The 20,534-nt window shown below is 42.6% G+C and overlaps 1 protein-coding gene across 3 annotated transcripts in view; it reads right to left on the bottom strand.

Moving 5' to 3' along the window:
• Positions 1-20,534, bottom strand: part of lrba (LPS responsive beige-like anchor protein) — a 189,787-nt gene that overhangs the window by 21,009 nt on the left and 148,244 nt on the right. For all 3 annotated transcript variants that reach the window (XM_037098981.1, XM_037098998.1, XM_037098989.1), the window contains exons 46-47: positions 20,086-20,238; positions 5,894-6,061 (exon numbers count right to left, since the gene is read on the bottom strand). In XM_037098981.1, the coding sequence (XP_036954876.1) occupies positions 5,894-6,061; positions 20,086-20,238 (321 nt within the window). The remainder of the gene's footprint in view (positions 1-5,893; positions 6,062-20,085; positions 20,239-20,534) is intronic.

Here is a 20,534-nt window from a genome sequence, read left to right as displayed (position 1 = left end):
TAATTTATCCTCCACAACCACACACAGAATCAGAGGAGGGCTGGGACAGGCGGACTTGTAGGCTGGTTAGGTGGTGTTAATGAAGAGGTATAGGACCATAAATGTCAGAGCAGACGCCGGCCGAGCGGCCTCTGGACATCATCACACAGCTCACTGTCAGGCCAACTAGTACGAGATGGAACACACCCCACAGCAGTACGGACACATAGACCAACACCAATGTGTCCCAATACGTTACACTAGCATTGTATAATTATGTAGGATAACTTTCTTTTTTTTTTTTTTTTTTTCTAAAGATGACTGGAAATGGTGGAAAATGGTAAAAAAAAGAAAGAAAAAAGACCATCAAGAACCACAATGGTTGTTGATGAAAGTTCAGAACTCAATGGTATTTAGTTTGTAATGACATAAATAAAACTGAGAAAAGGACCAAATGTTTATACGTCAGAAATGTTTGTGATACAACAGGACAGCTGACAATAAACATATAAAAATGAAATGTACAAAATACAGAAAACAAAAGAACATGAGTGTCAGTGGGAATCTGAATGTTATAACAACAAGCAGAAACTGCATTGAGTAAGAAAATCTCTTATCCAGCGTGATAGATGGTTTATAAAGGAGACAGGCAGAGAGAAAATGGCCAACACGAAATTATGACAGAGCCGTCAGTATGTTGGTGTGCACTGTGACTGGCCGTGTGGGAGTGACAGCTTGTGTGTGTAGGCTGAGACGCTTGAGCCTGACTTGGCGAGGCCTGTGAGAATGAGCTCATGGCTGAGGCCTGCATATGGTATTTCCATGAGAAAAAAAAGGTTGTGAAGTTAAGTCTGCGCACAGCCATTGTCTGAAACTAACCAGAGACCAGAGAGGCGTGGAGAAGGAGCGATCTCGACTGTCTATTACAAGGTTTCATCAGATTGTTTGCTGCCAAAAATCGTGCACCGAAAAATTCTGCATACAGTAAATTTTTTTTTTTTTTTATGTGAATGTCGAACTAAGACAGCGAGGTGATCGTATCTATTTCACTCTCTCGCTTTACAGTCAGCGCTCTCACGTTTGCAAACTCAATACACACTTTCTTCACTCTGTTAACACTTTCCTTTTGCTTTCACCTCCTTCACTTTCAATCATTCTTCTGTATTTATGAACAGATTATAAACTGATACAAATGTATCACTGGTTCTCATGATAGACAATAACTATTTATAAGAGTCTGGATAAAACAGGAAAGAAGATGGTGTGTTGCTTGTACATCTTTATTTCTATTGTGTGGGTAATACATAGATTAATAATAATTAATTGAATTAAATGTCCATGTTCACAGTGTTTTATGTTGAGTGCCATATTTTTGTGGTTTGGTACATGCTCAACAGATTGGAAACTTTAAGAAGACAGTGAGTGAGAAGCAGAAGTATCTTTGGTTTTGAGTTTAAGCCAAAACTGCATTTTCTAGACCTAAACATGGACGTGTGTGCCAGGTGAACACACTAGTTTTGAGAGAGATACTTTCATCATCCAGTGTGTAGGATTAAGTGGCATCTAGTAGTGAGACTGCACAATAAAATCAACTGAACACCCCTCATCTCACCTTCCCCTCTGAAGAAAATGCACCTTGAGCTGTCGTGCCAATGGAAGCATCGTCCATCGATATTTGATGAGCTCTGGTGGAGGTCACGGGATAAACTGGCCAGTTGTAGCAGCATGCACGCAGCGCTTTAGCACACAGACATGGAGGACTTAGTTTTGCCAGCTCATCAGTTTGGCAGTATTTACGGTTTAAAGTGGGAGACAATGACGAGCCAAGGAATTTGAATTTGAAAGGAATTTGGGCGGGGAAAATATCAGGGAAAATAAAATTTGGGATGTCGCCTAAGTGCTGGCCACTAAAAACATGAAAAACAGCCGGTGTTTGACTGGTCTGTTCTGGGCTACTGTAGAAAACATGGCAGACTCCATGGAAGAAAACACGTTAACTCTAGTTATAAAAGGCTCATTTTAAGGTGACAAAAACACAGCAACTCTTAATTTCAGGTCATTATACTGTAATGAAATATTATATTCCATTTCTATCAGAAGATCTCCATGAATCCTACACACACGACCTTTAAGATTGGAGTGTAAGCCGTATTAAAATGTTCCTGAATAAAGGACCTCTGTTCTTATAATGCCATCGAAGGCCAAAACACCTTTGTACATGACCTCATTACTGATCGTGACCATAATCTTAACATTTTCCATCTCATCTGCAGTTACTTTGGTAGTGAAAAGACATCAGTGCATCATTCAAGGTCAAAGTGCCTCCCCTCTCCTCCGCCTTCAGAGCGAGGCATTTTGCTTAAGCTAATGTGAGGAAGACACTCTTCAAAGCCACTCAACCTGTCTTCATTAAGTTCAGCTCTGACATTTATGAGGCAATGGAACGTTGGAGAGTGGCTGAGTCTAGGTCAGCATGTCCTATCCCTATATGCCAATGCAATGCTCAGGTGATTATATGAGGGGGCATCCAAAAGGCCAATCTCTTTTGGGGGCACTGGCCCATGTCTGATGAGGGTTTTCTATATTCTATACATTTAAATGGCTGAGACGCCCTCGGCTCAGATGTCCCAGCCGGCCCTTTGATTTACTCAGCCACTTGACAAGATGGATCTCCATGTAAAACATGCCACATTTATGCAAATTGAACCAATAACACTCTCTATGAATAGAATATAAGAATAACTACAATGGCCTTGTATAGTTCACAAGCAGCTTGACGGGATCCTCTTTATCTTTGGAGCACTATATTATACTAAATACAGTGAAGGACATCTTGTCCAAAGAAAATAAAACAGTTGGCCTTGTGTTTGGTGAGTGACTCTGGCTGACTGTCAAATCAGGTTCACTTGCGTGGGTATATTTCCCCGTTTTCTGCCGAATTACGCAAACGCTGTACAATTCAGACAGTGCTCTGTGTTTTGTCGCTGGTGTGAGAGGCTGTGGGATTTTCCATAATCACATGTGAAAGAGGGGAAGCCCTGTACAATGATGAGAAGGCAACACAGCGTGTGTTTCTCTTTATACAGCAAGAGGCAACACAGATGTGCATGCATGCCATGCACACGGGTGCACACCCTTCTGCACACACACACACACAGCTCTCTTAGAGAGAGAGAGAGAGAGAGAGAGAGAGAGAGAGAGAGAGAGAGAGAGAGAGAGAGAGAGAGAGAGAGAGGAGGTGAGTTTTGACTTGCGGCGGAGGCAGGACAGGAAGTAATCATGGTTTTGAAAAACACAGCAGTGGTCTCTACAGCGTTCCCTAATCTGTGCTGAGATATTCCAAACTTTCTCCCAGAACAGAAACGCACACATAAACACACAACCGTGTGCATTTATGCTGATGAGTGCACGTAAATATACAAAGGTATGCACATGCCAATGGATGCATGCATATACACACGTGTATGTACAAACATATCAAGGTATAATCCATCCAAATCTCTCCGGTTTGTGTGTGTGTGTGTGTGTGTGAGTGTGTGTGTGTATGAGGGGTTGGGTCGGGGCGAGCGAGAGTTAAGTTTTGCCAAACAGCATGGCAGAAATACAGAACTCTTTGCCCCATCTACTACCTTTTCCGACCAAGAAATAAACACCCACACATATAAACACAAACGTCTGTGTGCACACAACTAACCCCAACACACACACACACACACACACACACACACACACACACACACACACACACACACACACACACACACACACACACACACACACACACACACACACACACACACACACACACACACACGTCTGCGACCCATCCCCCTGACAATGAACAGCCCCGGAGCCTGTGCTAATGCAGCCTAGCTTGGCCCAGACCACAGCTCAGCCTGAAACAGTTGTCACTCAGTAATGGCAGACTCTGGGGACGTTTTCAGACCCAAAGCCCTCCGTCTCAAAGCTCCTGTTGCCATCAGCCACCCCTAGCGCCCCGCCGTGACGAGGCCCAGGCCTGGAACTCGGTTTCCACCTTCTGCACAGACGGAGCACGCTTCCTTCCGCACAAACAGAGTTGAAGGAGAGCCTTGGCTTAGCTCACAGGTATAACACTGCTTTGGTTTATTTAACTAATTAAAGCGCTCAGACGGAGGGTGTTTTTGAAAGGTGAACGTCAGCAGATCGGACTCACTGCATCAGAGGGGGAGTGGGAGGAGAAAATAACAAGCTCTCTTTTTTTCATCTTAAGGGAGTAGAACAAACTTCTTTGCTTTATTCCTAATTGACACATATACACATAATATGAACACTTTACTCACCACTGAAGGTCAGCAATCTTCCTTGTACTGGTCTGGTTTATTCACTGTAGCAAGACTAATGGCAACAAATGTCTGACTATTTAATGACAATGTAAAGTGCTGTACATAGCATAAAAACTAAATAATAAAGGCCATATATTCAGAAGTGTGCATATCCAAAATATGCATACCAGCAGCCATGTGCAGGAGGGAGGTGTTATTTCATGACCACTCAAATCCCATACACCTGCCCCTGATGGTGTCCAGTAGGTGCTTAGGTTTATCAACCCCACTGTCACTGGTACAGCTTGGCAGACATAGCGGCCTGCTATTGGTCCATTTTAGTGGTTGTGTGTTAACCAGAAGAATGGGTAATGGGGTAAGAGTGGAAATGACCACTGCACCCTGGTAATGAATCTGCATGAGTGTGTGTGTGTTTGTGTGTGCATGTGTGCACGTGTAGCTAAAGGCCAGAGCACATCTGGATGGGAATTAGGGTGAATGGGGTGATAAATCATTGATCTGCCCCGAGTGCCCGTGATGATCCAGTCACTGAGCATGAAGGGCAGCAGAACAGTGGAGGCAAAAGGCTGTTTGGCCGGTTGATGTACTCTGAACTCATCTCCATTTAGACCTCAGTGCTGTGAGGACTTCTGCTTAAAGGGACAGTCCGCGTAAAAAATAAAAATTCAGCTACCTACTTTCACGTTTTAAAATCGAGGGTTTAGACTCAGTTAATGGTCACATTTCTTTTGTCCCTCTTATCACATCTTTTGATAGCAATGAGAGCATGTTTCCAGACCTCAGTTTTATAGCCAGTTGAAGTGAAACTAGGAAAAAAGAGAAACAAGCTGGACTGTTGTTCTAAATGTGACATAATCAACATAATCCTGTAAAATGACTTAAAATACAGTAATAAACTGGAATTATCTGTTAGGAGAAACCCTGCACAAGGCCTAGACTTCGACTATACTCAGACAAGAATAAAAATAGGAATTGTGCCAATTTTGGCAACACAGCTTAGATGTGAGCAGGGTCAATTGGCCTGCTGCTCGCCAGCTGCCTTTTACAGCAGATTGGTGAAGTTGTCAGCCTGTTGTTTGGCTGTGGGGAAGATAGCTGTGTTTTTCTCTTCAGCACTGTGTTTTGTGTGGTTGCTTTCGGGCAGGCCGGTGTAGCTTGTGTGTGTGCAACAGTTCAAAGTGAAGGGAGATGAATAATGAATGAAAGCCGAGGAGGAGCCTTTAAGGCGTTAAAGTGGAACACTTGGTGGAGTGCTTTCAGAGGTATCACACAGGCGGGAAATAGGCTTTGCTCAGCAATACCTGCCAGTAGATTTTTTAGCTTAGCTCTCCCATGCCATTCAACAACTAATTTAACATGGCTAATGGCATCAGAAATACCCCTGAAAAAATACAGAAGCGGTGACTGGACAGATGCTTTTATAATGCGGTCAGACTGAGCATCCATTTGAGAGTGCTAATGCTCAAGTGTACTTACTGTAATATGGAGTTTTTTCCACTTACTCAGCATTATCTGCCAAGTGAGTTAAATCAGCCGTGCAGTTAATGCGAATCAACATTTGTGTGTACTGTATCAGGTGTCAGCCTCACCTCTCTGAGCATTGGGTCGTTGATGGAGCTGAGGTTGACTGCACCCTCGTAGGTCAGATAATAGAACACATTGAGGGCTCTGGCGGCTTCAGGTCCCTGCTGCTTGTAGCCAAAGATCAGATCGATCCACTGGTGGAGCTGGCAGGACACAAACTCGCTCTCCAGAGCCTGTAAATAGAGAGAGGACGGGAGGATTATTACGAGTATTGTGAATGTCAACAGATGCAGGCCATTTAACACACCATGCTCTCCCCTACGCATGCTCCTCAACCCATTACTGAGCAGCAGTTATCACATTATGCCCCTCAAAGACAAATCCCTCAGAGAAAGGGGAATATTCTGCTAATTGTTCCTGTGACAGAATCTGCCAATGATTTTCTATAACGAGCAAAAAAAAAAGAGAAAAACACAGTAAATCCATATCTGATCATATGGGAACATCAAAACATTACAGAAACTCGTGTAGTTCATTAGGGAGCCATATCAGCCTCCGTCTTTGTTCTTTTCTCTGCCAGTTGCAAGCGGATAAGAGCACTGTGTTGCTCTTCTGCAGGCGTCTCGGCATCGTCATAACGCAAGCCGTTTTCTCTGCTCATTAGCCGGCAAAGGAGGGAAAAAACATTTATGGTTTCCTCATAAAAACAGGCAATTGTGTTAATTTGTGTAAAGCTGTCGGCTCACAAAAGCCCTCTAAACACGACCAAATTAGAATGAGGCAGCCCTTGATTGTCATTGCTGCCTGGTGTCACATTAATTTGTGACAAAACATTAGCCTGCGCTACACTTAAATGGCAATTTATATCATTTAAATTTTTACTGCAGAGACCGGAGCATCCCTCACTTAAATGTGACTTTCTGACAGCTCATTCTGCATCTAATTCTTCCCCACTCTCTTAATTACAACTTTCAATCAGGGCGGAAAGCTCCGGCATAAAGGGGAGACAGTTCGCAGCTGAGGTATGATGAGGTTTTTTTTACTGCAACTTAAGCGGAGACGGACTTTTTGTTGATGTCGTCACAAATTCCATAATCTGAACTGATTAGAGGATGAACAATATAAAGATGACGATGACAGGAGAATAGGAGTCATTCAGAGAGGTGTCTAGAAAAAAAAAACAGCAGACGACGATATAAAAAAAAAACATTAATTATCAATCGAATTGTATCTTTAGCCACATGTAGAAAGATAGTTCTGACCGGAAAGTCATATGTTCACACAAACACAACAAAAAAGCCTAAATAAGAGTGATTATCTTTTTACACGAGTCATGCGTTCACACTCAGCATGCAAACATCTGACCTATCAGCTGGAGCCCTTGATACATGGATACAATGCATTCATATGATTTTGGCCAATCACAAGAAGCCCGTCAGCTACCCTCTGATAAATTGGTGTCAGTTCAGTGGCGACAGTGAGGTTAGCTAACATGATGGCTGAGGAAGGAGGAAAAAGTGGGTAAATGGGAACTTCAATATTTGTTTATCTATTTACATGTAATTTCAACATTGCAAAATTGAGCAATGATATCAAACAGTAGAGATTTTCTTCACGTCGTGCAAGTCTAATAGTTGATTTTTGTCAGTGGTCCAACGCCAATAGAAATGGAAGTTAGTGTATGTTCATGGAAAAATAAGATGCATATCTGAATAAATTGATTGTTAGTATTTTGTTAAATTGCTTTATTTTTCAAGCCAAAATTACAAACATTACCTGGTTCCACCTTCTGAAATATCAAAATATAAAAAAAATAAAGATTGTGCCGCTTTTCTGTGTCTTTTCTGATATTTAAAGCCTCTTAGGGGTTTGGACTGGTCAGACAAAAGAAGCAATTTAAACTCATCACTTTGACATTGTTTGGACTAAACTGATAATCAATTAATCAGGGAAATAATCACAAGCTGGGTATTTTATTTGCACTAGTATCGTATTATTTCAAGCAAATCTAAAGTCTACTATTAACAGGACATGTCTGGTTCATTGTTTTTTGTCATAGCAATGGAAACTGGTGTATAAATTGGTGTATAGTGTAAGTTCATGATCATTACACACATTGGTATTTTGGACAATGCCCCACTCAGACACAATCACTGCTCTGAGAGCTGTAGACTTGACAAAATTAGCAGATGGAGAGAGATTTATTTATTCTTTTCCCCTTTGTGTGACTCACTTGACAACAGTTTCTGTTAATGGCTGAACTACTGTGTCAACTAAACTATGCTAACCTTTAATATGAAGATGAAACAGAACAGCACTAAAGTCTACAACAGGCTAGACTCCATGTCTATGTGTCCCTCTGGCATCAGCATGTTCACAGTGTTAAGTGTGTTTAAAGGCTTGTGTCATAAGGCAGTCCTTTATTTGAATGTTACATTATAATCCAGGGTAACCTTCTTTATTCAGACTCACTTTAATATCAGGCGGCGCGGGGTTCAATTGTGTGTGTGTGTATGTGCGTGTGTGTGTGTAGGTGTGAGTGAAAGAGAGAGATCAGTTCATTATGCGTGAGGATTGACCTTTGACGGGCCCTGCTCCCCTATTCCTCAAACTAAAGCTGGACCTGATGGGCATTTAATGTGCACTGCAATCTACTGTCAATCAGCATGGGGAAACAAAGAGCAGCCATGTTATTGCAGCTCCCTCTCCGGAGGCCCGCCTTTATGGAAATCACTTGCATGTACCATTTGGAGCGGGAGAGAGACAGAATAGGAGAGAGTGCGCGGATGCGTGTGCGCTGTGTATTATTGTGTTTGTTTGGTCTGTCACCGTCTGTCTGACAGAGAGCTCTGCAGAACTCTGCGACTGAAGCGTAGCTGTAGAAGTTTAACCTCGGCAGACAACTGCAGATCTCAGAGATTCAAAGAGTATCCGTCTCTGCCTGTGGGGATACAGTAAGCTGCCTTGATCGAGGCTCTTCACAGCTCTTTGAAAAAGAGCACAGTGTTACTACGCCACTCAGAAAACAATCAGGTTAGGATTTAAGTTCCCAGCTGCTTCAGGGAAATTAAACCTGGAGATTCAAATCAACCCCAACCACCTCAACAACTAAGGCAAGGATTTATTATGGCTTGAGATCACCCAGTAGCTGATATTCAGTTGATTATGTTACATGTTAATCACAGAAAGGGGCTTTACCTACTGGGCCTCAATCATGAAACTACCAAATCTGATTGTGAAGTGTACTTATCAACATTTCCGTGAACGACGCAGATGGAGAACGGGAGGAAAATGGAACACAGCACTGGGAAAATTTGCACGCACTGCATGTTTTCATTGCACTGGTGGAAAAACGGCTTTAAAGATTTTATCGATTAACCATAAAAAATAATTGACAGATCGAAAATGAAAATAATCATTAGTTGCAGCCCTGCCTAATACCCTAACATGCTAAATTTCCAAATACAGACAATAGCATACACATTTAATTTCAATCATACATGAGTGAGTGTTGTGATGAAATCAACATACACATCTGGTCTTCTGACTTACATCTAGGAGACTGCATGTAAGGGATTCGAGCAGCTTGATGGACAAGCAAAACAAGCACAGTGCAGAAACCGGGCTTGTACTGATAAGCCATCAACAACGTGCCAGGTGAGCAGGTGTGGCAACGTCTCCTTCTGTCGCGCCACAATGTGGAAATCGTGCAGCAGAAGGTTGGGCCAGATAGCAGATTCCTGAGGTGGGATCTGGTGCCGCTTCAGGAGAACCAGGCAGTATTATTGATGGGCCAATTAGCAGCCAGTGTGTGTGTCATCCTTATCCACGGGGGACTCTCTGATAATTAATGAATAATTTAGCATGCCTTTATGTAAATGCTGATAGGGGGTAGAAGTCACTGGAATCCCACATTTCTATTGTTGTGGATTTGACAAAGTACACCTTTGAAGCATAGGGGTTCCCCTTTGTTGTGTGCTGTGACTTGTTTTCAGTGGCAACACTAACTTGGTATATTCTCCAATGAGGGGAAAATGTAATCATTCACCTTAATCAGTTTTTCGCCCTTCAAAGCACCAAAGTATTGCTGAATTGAATGTTTATTTTGCTCGTCTGCCAGCTTGCAGAGCTACGACATGAATTCCAATGAAAATGCATCATAATGAACGAGTCTCAGATTACTTTAATTCTTTCCTTTTTGCAACATCTGTAGCTGGAGTGTGAAGTTAAAGCCTTAAAAAAACTCTGCACGAACACTCAAAGAATGACAGTTTGACTATGTGCCTGTTAATATGTTACTCTTCAGAGGGAGATATGCTCTCAGGACTTAAAGGCATGCGATCCTTATTCGAGACATCAAGACCGGAGACACCAAGTGATTGCAATTAACCAGCTGGTGGACATTAAACTGAGATTACTCAGAAGTCCTGAGGAGCAAAACCGAAAACGTCTGATCTCGACTCAGTGGCTAGCCCCTCATCCTGGAGTGCTTTTGTTGCTTGCAAGTGGGTGTGATTTTTTTGTTTCTTTTTTTATCTCCCTTTACCAGCGGACTTCTTTTACTGATTATCTTTCTTTGCTCAAAAGTCCTTGCCACAGGTCTGCAGGGGTTGCACTGGGCCTATCTGTGAAGTTTCTGTGCCTCGCTGTGGTTTGCGGTTAGCTTTATGGTCTGGATTGAGCTGGATTTCACTTCAGCTTTAACGAGGTGACACTGAATGCTCTCCTCTTTCCCCTCATTGGCCCTAAAAAACCCTTTTAAGGACTTACGGAGAGCTGTCTGTGAGGATGTTAAAATGTCACTTAACAAATCAATGTCCTCATTTGCATGCCAACCGGTGATGCGAGCGTACGTGCATGTGCCCACGCGTGTGTCACTCATGGTGTGGGTGTGTAATCGAATGCACATGTTGCACGCAGGGTGTTGTCAGCGGCAGACTGTTTTCTTTTGTATCGATTACGGATGAATAAAGCAAACACTTGTCAGGTCTGTATATACTGAAATGACTGTTTAAGCACAAGCTGATCAAAACATCCTGAAAACCTCATTCAGTATGTGTGACAGTGAAACATTATGCCTTCTCACATGAGAAAAATTACGCTGCCGGACCGCAGAATTAGTAGTTCAATGGAGTTTTTGTTTAGTGAAACGGAATTCTTACTGCGCGTTTCATTGAATCAAACTATTAAATTTGTGTGTTTCCAAGTATACAAAACATAATCACCCTGAGCAGACTTTACTCTATTCTTCTTACCGTATTTATTATCTCTCTCGTTTCGATTCATTCTTCTTCCTCCAAGTTCAACAGCCTCTTTTCATTTTCCCTTCTACTTATCCTCTCACTATTAGCACAATTCCTTTTTTCCCCCTGCTCTTTCTTCCCGTCATCTGATCCTTTGGATCAACTCCTCTGGAGTTGCCTTGCCCCGAGGTTGACAAGCACTCTGATTAAAGGGCTTATTAGCTCGCTGTAAATGAGAAGCCGATTGTCATTTTGAAGCAAGGAGAGGAAGCCTGTTGCCAGCCAGGGGAGAGGGGGGCCCCCCAACATGGAAGGGGAAAGAAAAAAAAAAGAGAGAGAGAGAAGCAATGGGTGACGTAAGGAATGAGAGCCTTGGAGCAGCCGCACAGCTAACAAACCATTTCCTTTATTCTCATATTCACACACCAAGAGAACCCCAGATGGGTTGTGTGTGTTACTTCAGTCCCCCCCCCCCCCCTCCTTCCTGCTCTACTAATTAGACAGGTCACAACTGTGAGAGTTCTGGCTATGGGTCAACAGAGGCACTCGCTGGCAAGTGGAACCTGAAACTTCAACCCCGACTCTCTGCCGCTCACTCCTCCCATCACTCTTATTCTCCCTCAACCACTTGAAAAGGAGGAATATCATGTTATGGGGAGAAAAAAGAAGCAGAATGAGCAGTGATTGGGAAAGTATCTCCCCAAAACAAACATGTCATGGTGGATTTGATCTTAGTCAGACAAACGGCATTGTGTAGACTACAGAAGTGCCCTAAGTGGCCCAATTTACAGCACGGACGATGGAGTAAACAATACTGATTGAGGAGTAAATGGATGAAGTAAATGATGCTGAGTCAAACTCTGACGGCAATAATGCTTTGGTTGCTGCCTTTTCACTTTATGCTTGTAAAAGTGGAAGCCTGGTTACAAGAAGTTCAGACAATTTTAAATAAGTTTTTGGTCTGTTGTGTATTTTAAAGAAAATATTTTGAGTGGAAAAATCAAGCCTGAAGACGACTACATCAAGAAAATGGCTACATAACAAACTGTCTACTAACGGCTAACAAGCACCTGCAGAGAATCTAACCAGCTGTCCGCCTCCGTACAGAAAGGCTAACAAGCTAGCAAATACATCACCAGTGCCATAAGACACATCCACAATAGGTTCAAGTGAGGAGAAGCTAAGTCAACAGTCAGAGCTGATTAAGTTAAGGGCCACTGAGGGAGGGGGAGCGTGCTCAAAGAGAGAATATTTGGATAGCTGTTGGAGGAGCATTGTTGTCTCTGATGATTATAGAGTCGGCTGGAGGACTGGACGCTATTCTCTGCTTGTCTGAAGGTGTGGAGGCCTCTCGACGTGGAGTGGAGATGATGAGGATGGATGACCCAACTGATCAGCTTGAGAGTAGTTAGCCTTCAAGGAGAGATTGCTACGCTGTCAGGTTGCGTGGAGCTGCAGCTTGTTAGTCTATTTCTTTGTCTGTGTGTTTAATGTAGGAAGTAAAAAGGAAAAAGTATGCCCACCCCAAAGGGCAATTTCATCCAAAATAACATCAGCAATTTGATGGTTGTGTCTCTAAAATTACAGTAAATTGATCATTTTTGGTGACATCAACGATCTTATGATAGATATCATCAGTTATCAATCCTCTTAATCGTATTGCAATTAAGGGCAACAATTAGTTGATTAATGGACTAATTAATCGAAAGTAGATTTGTTACCTTTTTTTGGTCATTTATGATGGTAAATGAAGAGTGCTCAGGTTCTGGATCATTGGTTGGACAAAGAAAGCAATTAAAGATGTAATTTTGGTTCTGGGACATTGTTTTGAGCATTTTTTCTGCAATCTCTTGACATTTAATAAACTAGGAGATCAATTTATTAATCATGGGGATTGTTTGATAATGAAAATAATCATTAGTTGAGGCCCTATTGTGATCCTTCCATCTCATTCTACAAATCCCTGTTGTCCAGATTAATATTTTAAACACGCTTCAAGTAAGCTTTAAGCAAACCATATGAAGAATTTACATTACGAATACTCTGGCAATGATTTCTACCATGCCGTCAACCTCTTGTAATTGTTAATGCTGTTAAAGCTTGACTGAACACATTGGCTTTGGACAGGACAGAGGTCTAAAACAGTTTCTTTAAATAGAGCAAACGTGACGACATGAGATTCAGAGGCAAAGAGAGACAAAGTACTGGAACGAAGGAGCAAAAAAAAAAAAAATAAAACAACTAATGCTGCAAAAAAAATCATCTCAGTAGATTTTGGCAGAAGTAAGATGAGAGTGTGGAGGAGCGCAGGAAAAGGGAGAAGGACAACATTAGTGAGTGAGTGTGTCAGCGGCAGTAGATCATCCCATTTCTCAGGCTCTCATCGGCCTCCTCCATTACGTCATTGAAGAGGAGGACGAAGAAGAGGAGGGGGAGAAGAAGGACAGGGAAGAGAGGGAGGCAGTGAAGAAGGGGGGACAGCTCGTAAAACACTGAGCACACAGTAAACATGTCTGCCCTTATGCGTGACAATACCCCTACAGTGAGAGCTGCCTGACATTAGCCAGATAACCTCCCCTCTGCCCCACGTGCTCGCTTCCCATCCAACAACAAGGCTCTCAGTGGAGACACCAGGGGAATAGATTAGCGCTGGGCTAACATGGTAAACTGTGTTCTGCTACACGAGGCCATACTGGGCCAGACGACGTTAAGATTTTCACTCACTCAGTCATTCGCGAGTGCGTAAGTATATCTCAGCGGTTACTGGCCGGTCCTTGCCGTGGTTTACCTCAGCTCACACATGGGATTCCCTCGGGGTTCCTGTGAGGATAAAATGCGGAGGGCTTGGTGGGAACGGCATCGTGCGCGCCCCAGTGGCTGTACGATCAGAGAGCGCAGTGCGGATGAGAGGTGAATGTAAACAGTCGTGATCTGTGACTCTGTGTAGCTGGTGGTCTGAGCTGAGGAGTTATCACGTCTTGTGGGAAAAAAAGGGGGACAACTCTTTCGCCTTCTGTACCCAGCCCTCCCTTTTGTAGACCACACACAATATTTTGAGCGCTGGCAATATTTCTCACCATGCAATTGATCTTATCAGATGTTGGAAATAGTGGCCGAAACACCCTCCCTCAGACTGGTTGGATAATAGAATTGTCGGCCATGTTAACACAGTTTTTGTAAGTGTGAAGGCCTGTCAGCATATAAAGCTGACAAACTTCAGAAAAGGACTTTCAAAGACGTTGACAGTGTGAGTACATAGGCTTTTGGGAGGGGGTAAAGGTGATTTGGCTCATATTAATATGACATTTGTCTGTTAGCACTGAGCAGCCATGTAGATGTTTACCTCTGCAGGCAAGATTACTGTGGGGTGAGCACATCAACAGCTGTAAGGTCAAGTGTGAGACTCAGTGAACAGACTGCCATCAAAGTTAGATGTCAGAAAGAAGTCTGATTTTAGCAAAGGTTAACAAACACATGGCGGCATGAAAAAAACACAACATACTAAAGGCTAATCACTAACACACAATTGCCTCCTGACAGTTTCAATACAATCCCTGTTTAGCAAGCATTTTTAACACAGCGCCTTATTCTACTGTGCTGAAAATGGCTGCACACTATTCCATGATTTTACATTTAAAGAGTGGGGTTGTTTCAACCACTGATTCAAAAATATACGTGTGAAGTAAAACAACAAGTATGAAGCACAACGAGAGCTGCTCGGACCAGTAAATTTGGGCGTTGATTCACAGTAGAATCATAGGAATTACATTTTCAGGTTACAGGGAGTATTTGAGTCACTGTTGATTCAATGAGTCATTTGAGTCAATGAAGAGTGAGACGGAAACATCAAAAAATCTGGGTTTCAGAATTACATTTGACATTTGACAAACTATGTGTCATGCAGACGACCACAGAGAGCCCCGTCTTTTAATGGAGTTCTGTATTAGTCACAAAAGTTACAGTGTGACTGCCAAATTACTGCTGAGTAATATGGGTATACAGGTGTACAGCCCTCTGCTTCATGAGAGTGAAGGATTGTTAAAGATGCAGCCACAGTTGAAATGATTCGACAGGCTCTTGATGCAATTTTGGGCAAACCTCAAACTCTAGCACATCATTGAGGAAAATCACACATTCCATGCCTGTGTTACTGGCTCTGATCTCTGTTGCTAAGGCCTCACAAAGGTATCCAATCCTGTCAATAATTTGAGATGTTACACACAGTAAGTACTCCGAGTAGCACAAGGACTACTCTGAACACAATATACTGAGCAGCATAATGTTATAAAGGATTACTTTTAAGAATCACACAAATCATTTTAACTTTGCCCACAGAGCAGCGATGTGTTAGGTACTTACAGTTACGGTTCACCACATGTGGTCGCCCTTTCAGTATCAACTTCTGACCCATCACTCAGTTGGCTTTGCCCATTCAACAAGGGGAGAGTCTCCCGGTCTTTCTGTGAGGGCAGTTTAACTGATGTCTCTGTCACTGCTTTGAGTGAGCAGATGCTTTATAAGGGGGGAAACAGGCCACAAGTAATGTACTGCCCGTCTTTCCCGTGTGTGTGGTTTGCAGGTCTGTCAGCAGCGCTACAAGAGCACAGATGACTGAAAGGAACCAAACATGTGAGCTATAGAGAGGCAAATGAACCCTGTGGAGATCAAATGGGTCAGAGGACGATTGCACTCCACCTTTCATGGAAAGGAAAGGGGAAGCACTTCTTGTTGGTTGTGATCGGTCATATCAGTGTTGGCAAAATGTTTGTTGCCCTTCACCCCTGTTAAAATGTGTCATTGCTTGGACCTTTGACCCTCCTAGCACAAGGGGCAGTCTCCTACCTCACCGATTTATTCATTTATTAATTACAGACTTTTCTTGGCAGTTTGGGATCTGAATACCCCATCTTTCTGTTATTTTGTGGGATGATATGGAGTGCTTTTTGCACATTTGTTTTGTTGTACTAAAAAAGAATAAGAAGGATAAGTTGCCTCCAAACAATTTTATCAGTAAAAAAAAAAAAAAAATAATTTTTGCCCACGTTGGTTGAAAAATTATCCGAAACCACGTTAGTTTGATTATCACATTTTAGTTATTGGGGTTATTCTTAAAATTAAAAGGAAAATATAAGATATGTTAACACTCTAGTTTTTAACAGTGTAGCATTAATAAAAACACAACTTTAGAGTTTAAACCATGTTATCCTGAGGATTGTGCCTGCTTGTTTTAATGTGTGTATCACAGCTGCTTAAATCTACCACTGGACTATTCACAGTAGAAGATGGCTGGGCTGCTCTGTATCAGTAGCTCCAGTGACTCCTGGACACATGACAGCACAGGTAAACAGCGATGTGCACACAAACACACACACAAAACTCACACAAGCATATATACAAGATCACCTGCTATCACCGTGCTAATGGTTAGCAGACCCGAGACGTGAGATGTGGTCATATACAGTGGAATGTCAGAGAGGCTGACAGTGCCCAGAGACATGTAGTTATCTGGTGGAGGAGGGATCAAGTTCTTAACCTCTCCTCTGACCTGCTGGTAAAAACAACAAGCAGCCCCTGATCTCTGTGGCATGCCGCCTCCAAATCCCGGTGTGTTGTGTGTACACGTGTGGGCGCGTGATGGACAGAGAAAAAGGGAGTGTGCCTTCGCAAGCAAGGGTTTTATACTGTAGCTACCTCGGCACAGTGAAGGTGCATGCTTTTCTTAGGGCGCTGAGGTTCTTCGACCCCTTCTAAGTCCGTCTAAAATCCATCCAAGCTTCGGCACATCAAACCAAAAGTTTTTCAGCTGGAGCCTTTGAGCCGTCTGTATTGTGTGAGCCAGAGGTTAAACAACAATCTGTGTAGGCGCACGCTCGCAGTTTATCTGTTGCCATACAACACACGTTTTGCTAAACATTAGTGATGAACTATGACATTTCCAACAGAGTAATATAAACCAGGCTGCAGTTTGATGAAATGTTTATATCTGCAGCTGGACTTTTTTTTTTTTCTTAATTTTTTTTTTTTTTTTTTCACCAAACCATCCAACTCTCACTCACAACAACAAAAACAAGCTGCCGTTTTGCACAGCAGCACAATCCTTTACTGTGAGAGGATTTTAATGGCCTTTCCAGATTGGGCCCTAATTAGCTGTTAATCATCTAGGGCTCATAACCAGAGTGGAGACAGCAGGCTTGTGTGTATTCGTAAGCATGTGTGCGCATTTTTTGCGTGTGTTTGCGTGTTCGCTCCTGCTGTCTATCCTTGTGTTGCGAGACCATTAGCGGCAGACAAGCTAAAGAGCGCCAAACAGCCCATTAACTCTTTCACTCTTCCTCTCTCCTCTCCTCCGTGCTCATCTCTCTCCCCGCAGTACCACAGTTGCCAGCTGACACCCTCTAATGCCAGCTATCTGTCATGACCAGAGACCTGTCCACCCACACGTCCCTCCCTCTACCTCATCCTCGGCCCGTTCTTTCCTTTATTCCTCCTGTCCACCCTCCTGTAAGCCATCTGATTTTGTCTGTATGTGTTGTGTGGTACTGAGTGGCTGTGTCTATTGAAATGGTAACATTACAGAAGACAAATTGTTATCGTATACTGACGATGTAGAGTTAACTGACAGAATCTCTACGAGACATAATCTTGGTCTGTACCGCTATTCTAATCATATTTGCTAAAAGTCAAGTCTAAAGTTTAAAGAATTCCTTGTTTTTCCTTTTTTGAGTAGCCATTCATATCAGCTTTGGTTGTGTGATTGCTTAGTTATTACTATTTTCAACAGACAGACAAATATGACGCAGGACTGCTTCATTTGAAATTTTTTGTGATTTCGTTGTTGAAACATGAGATTATATTTAAATTCAAGCATTTTTCAAGGAGTATATTCAAATTAATGTGTGTCTGTGTTCTCATGAAGCAGATATTCAGTCCCCTTATGAAACCTCAGGAAGTTCCTTTTTTTTAACAGACCTTGCTATGTTTCAGTGCACCTACTTGTACACCTGCCCGCTGGGCTCAGCTGCACGCTGGATCAATATCTCAATTTGCACACAGTAGAGAAAGAAACCGCAGACGGAAATTTTATCAGCCTGAAAGCAGTAACTAGGCAGGTAGCTGTGCACGACGAGTCTGGACCATTTGGATAAGTCCAAATTGCCTCTGCTGTACTAAATTGGGCACAAAGGAAAAGGACCAGAGGAAATTGAGGAAGCAGAGGTAGATGAGACTGGCGCGCTTTAACAGGCAATGAAAAGCCGCTTTGTGCTTCCAGCAGCACAAAGCACATTAAGACACAGATGCTAACAAGTTGCTTTCTTCACGATTACTGTTTGAAGGATTTTTAGTGTATACAATAATATTATCCAAATTATTAATATTTTAAAGGTGAGTATGCTCTACTTCGGTATATAAAACAATATTTACTCAGAGGAGCAGTACTATGGAAGGAAAATTATACCTACTGCTAAGTAAGAAGGCAAAAAATGGTAAAAGCTGTAAAAACATGACAGAAGTATAACTAATGATATTTTTAACAAACTGAATTCTGAAGTTCTGAATTCCCAAAGCAACATTGTTAAATTACTTGCCCATCTGTCCAAAACACACAACTATCTACTTTAAATTGATATCAAACAAAGAAAAACCATAATCCTCCTATGTAGAGGGTGTGAAAAATGCATTCATGGTTCAGAACACTGCAAACAGCACGCTGCCGCAGCTGCCGCCACCACAACAAGCTTCCCCCGATACAGCCACCTTGGCCAAGACCATGCTGACAGCCGAAGAGAGAGAAGTGTGTGATTAATGATAGGGGCCTGGTCATATCAGCAGGCTGGTTAACAGAGCCCACCACAAGACTACACAGGTCACAGAGCACACCCAGCCTCATCAGCACCCATTACAACTGTGGGCACACTACGCAGAGGAAGCTGCATCTGTGTTTATCCCAAGCATTTGACTGAAAGGAAATGTGGCCTGACCAAAGACTTTTAAAGCAACAAAATAAAAGGGATAGTTATTTCCATTTGAACCCATGATTTGGTTTTTGTATATTTTTTGTTCTTCTTTAATTTGACCTGATTTATGCATAAATCAAATTTTAATTTCCAAGGACAGCCTGGCCCACATGACTCCTGAAGTTGAAGATCTAACAGTACGAAGCAACAAACAACTGAAACAGTAAATCTATCCGGTGCTTTTCAACCTTCTAGAGCAGAATGAGGTAATCGGATCCGAAGAGTTTTCCAGCCTTGTGTGTGTGTGTGTGTGTGTGTGTGTGTGTGTGTGTGTGTGTGTGGAAGAGGAGAGATCATCTACAATGAAAATATGACAGCAGGTCTGACAACATCCGACATGCATATACACAGAGCATTTCTGCTTTGGGGCTGAGCGGGCTGGAAGAGAGGAGATCAGAAACAGGATACCTCATCATTTCTCTGCACACAAAAACCCCGTTTCGATCAAACACACATGCACTCACACACATACCCACACACACACACGCACGCACGCACGAGATGCATGTGTGGACAGAGCATAGCGGACGGAGAGATGGTGAGGTGGATAGGGAAGGGAGGTGAGGTGATGTTGGATCACTCTTGCCAACACAGCAATCTGAAAGCCGGGGCAATGTCGGAGGAGCGGGAGGCTCAGGTAACAGGAAGAACTGTGAGACGATCAGGAAATAACACTGTCTCTTTGAATTAGCATTTCCAGCCGAAATAGGAGGGGCAGAAACCTCTGGCAAGACTTCAGTTGGTCAGGGCCGTGTGATATATGAGGCAGAGACAGAACTGTGTGGGTATGTTTACAATGTGTGTCAGTGACTTGTAGACACTACAAATAAAAGAAATGTCCATCATGACTATAATAATGACTTAACACTTTATATTGATGCCTATAGAGCGTACAGTTCAACTCTCACAGTCAGTAAGAAACTGCTAATTGTTACATTTTCTGCTGTTCGACAACAATGTAGGATTTCAAATATGTGGACGTCTGTCCGCATTTCTTACCAGGCGATTAATGCGCACAAACTCCTCCGGGCTCTTGGCCCAAGGTGGCAGCTCCACATCGGAGACTACAGTGCCGTCCTCCATCACTCCGAGGTTGTAATTGTTGGCGTTGACAAACATCTCGGGGAGGTAGTAGAACTCTGGGATCAGCTCCTGCATGGGTACAGCACAGAGACAACGTACAGGTCAGGACTCATCTTTAGGGTAACATGACTGACGACGACTTTTTTTTTATGTGAAATGCTTTGTCATGATTGCGATAAAAAAAGGATCGTTTTATCTTAAGGTGTTTCTGGATCTTTGACTTTAGATTAATCTGTAAATGTCATGTGTTACTGTCTGTCCTTTTTACTTAAATAAGCCCCTTTTACATGTTGTCCCTCTGACTCATCGTCTTCGATATCCATAATTAAAATCAATCACTGAATCAATACACTCAAAAAAGAGAA

This window comes from Acanthopagrus latus, chromosome 1 (assembly GCF_904848185.1).
Source record: "Acanthopagrus latus isolate v.2019 chromosome 1, fAcaLat1.1, whole genome shotgun sequence".
Taxonomy (NCBI): domain Eukaryota; kingdom Metazoa; phylum Chordata; class Actinopteri; order Spariformes; family Sparidae; genus Acanthopagrus; species Acanthopagrus latus.
Note: the sequence above shows the minus strand (reverse complement) of the source record. Positions and strands in the feature narration are given on the sequence as shown.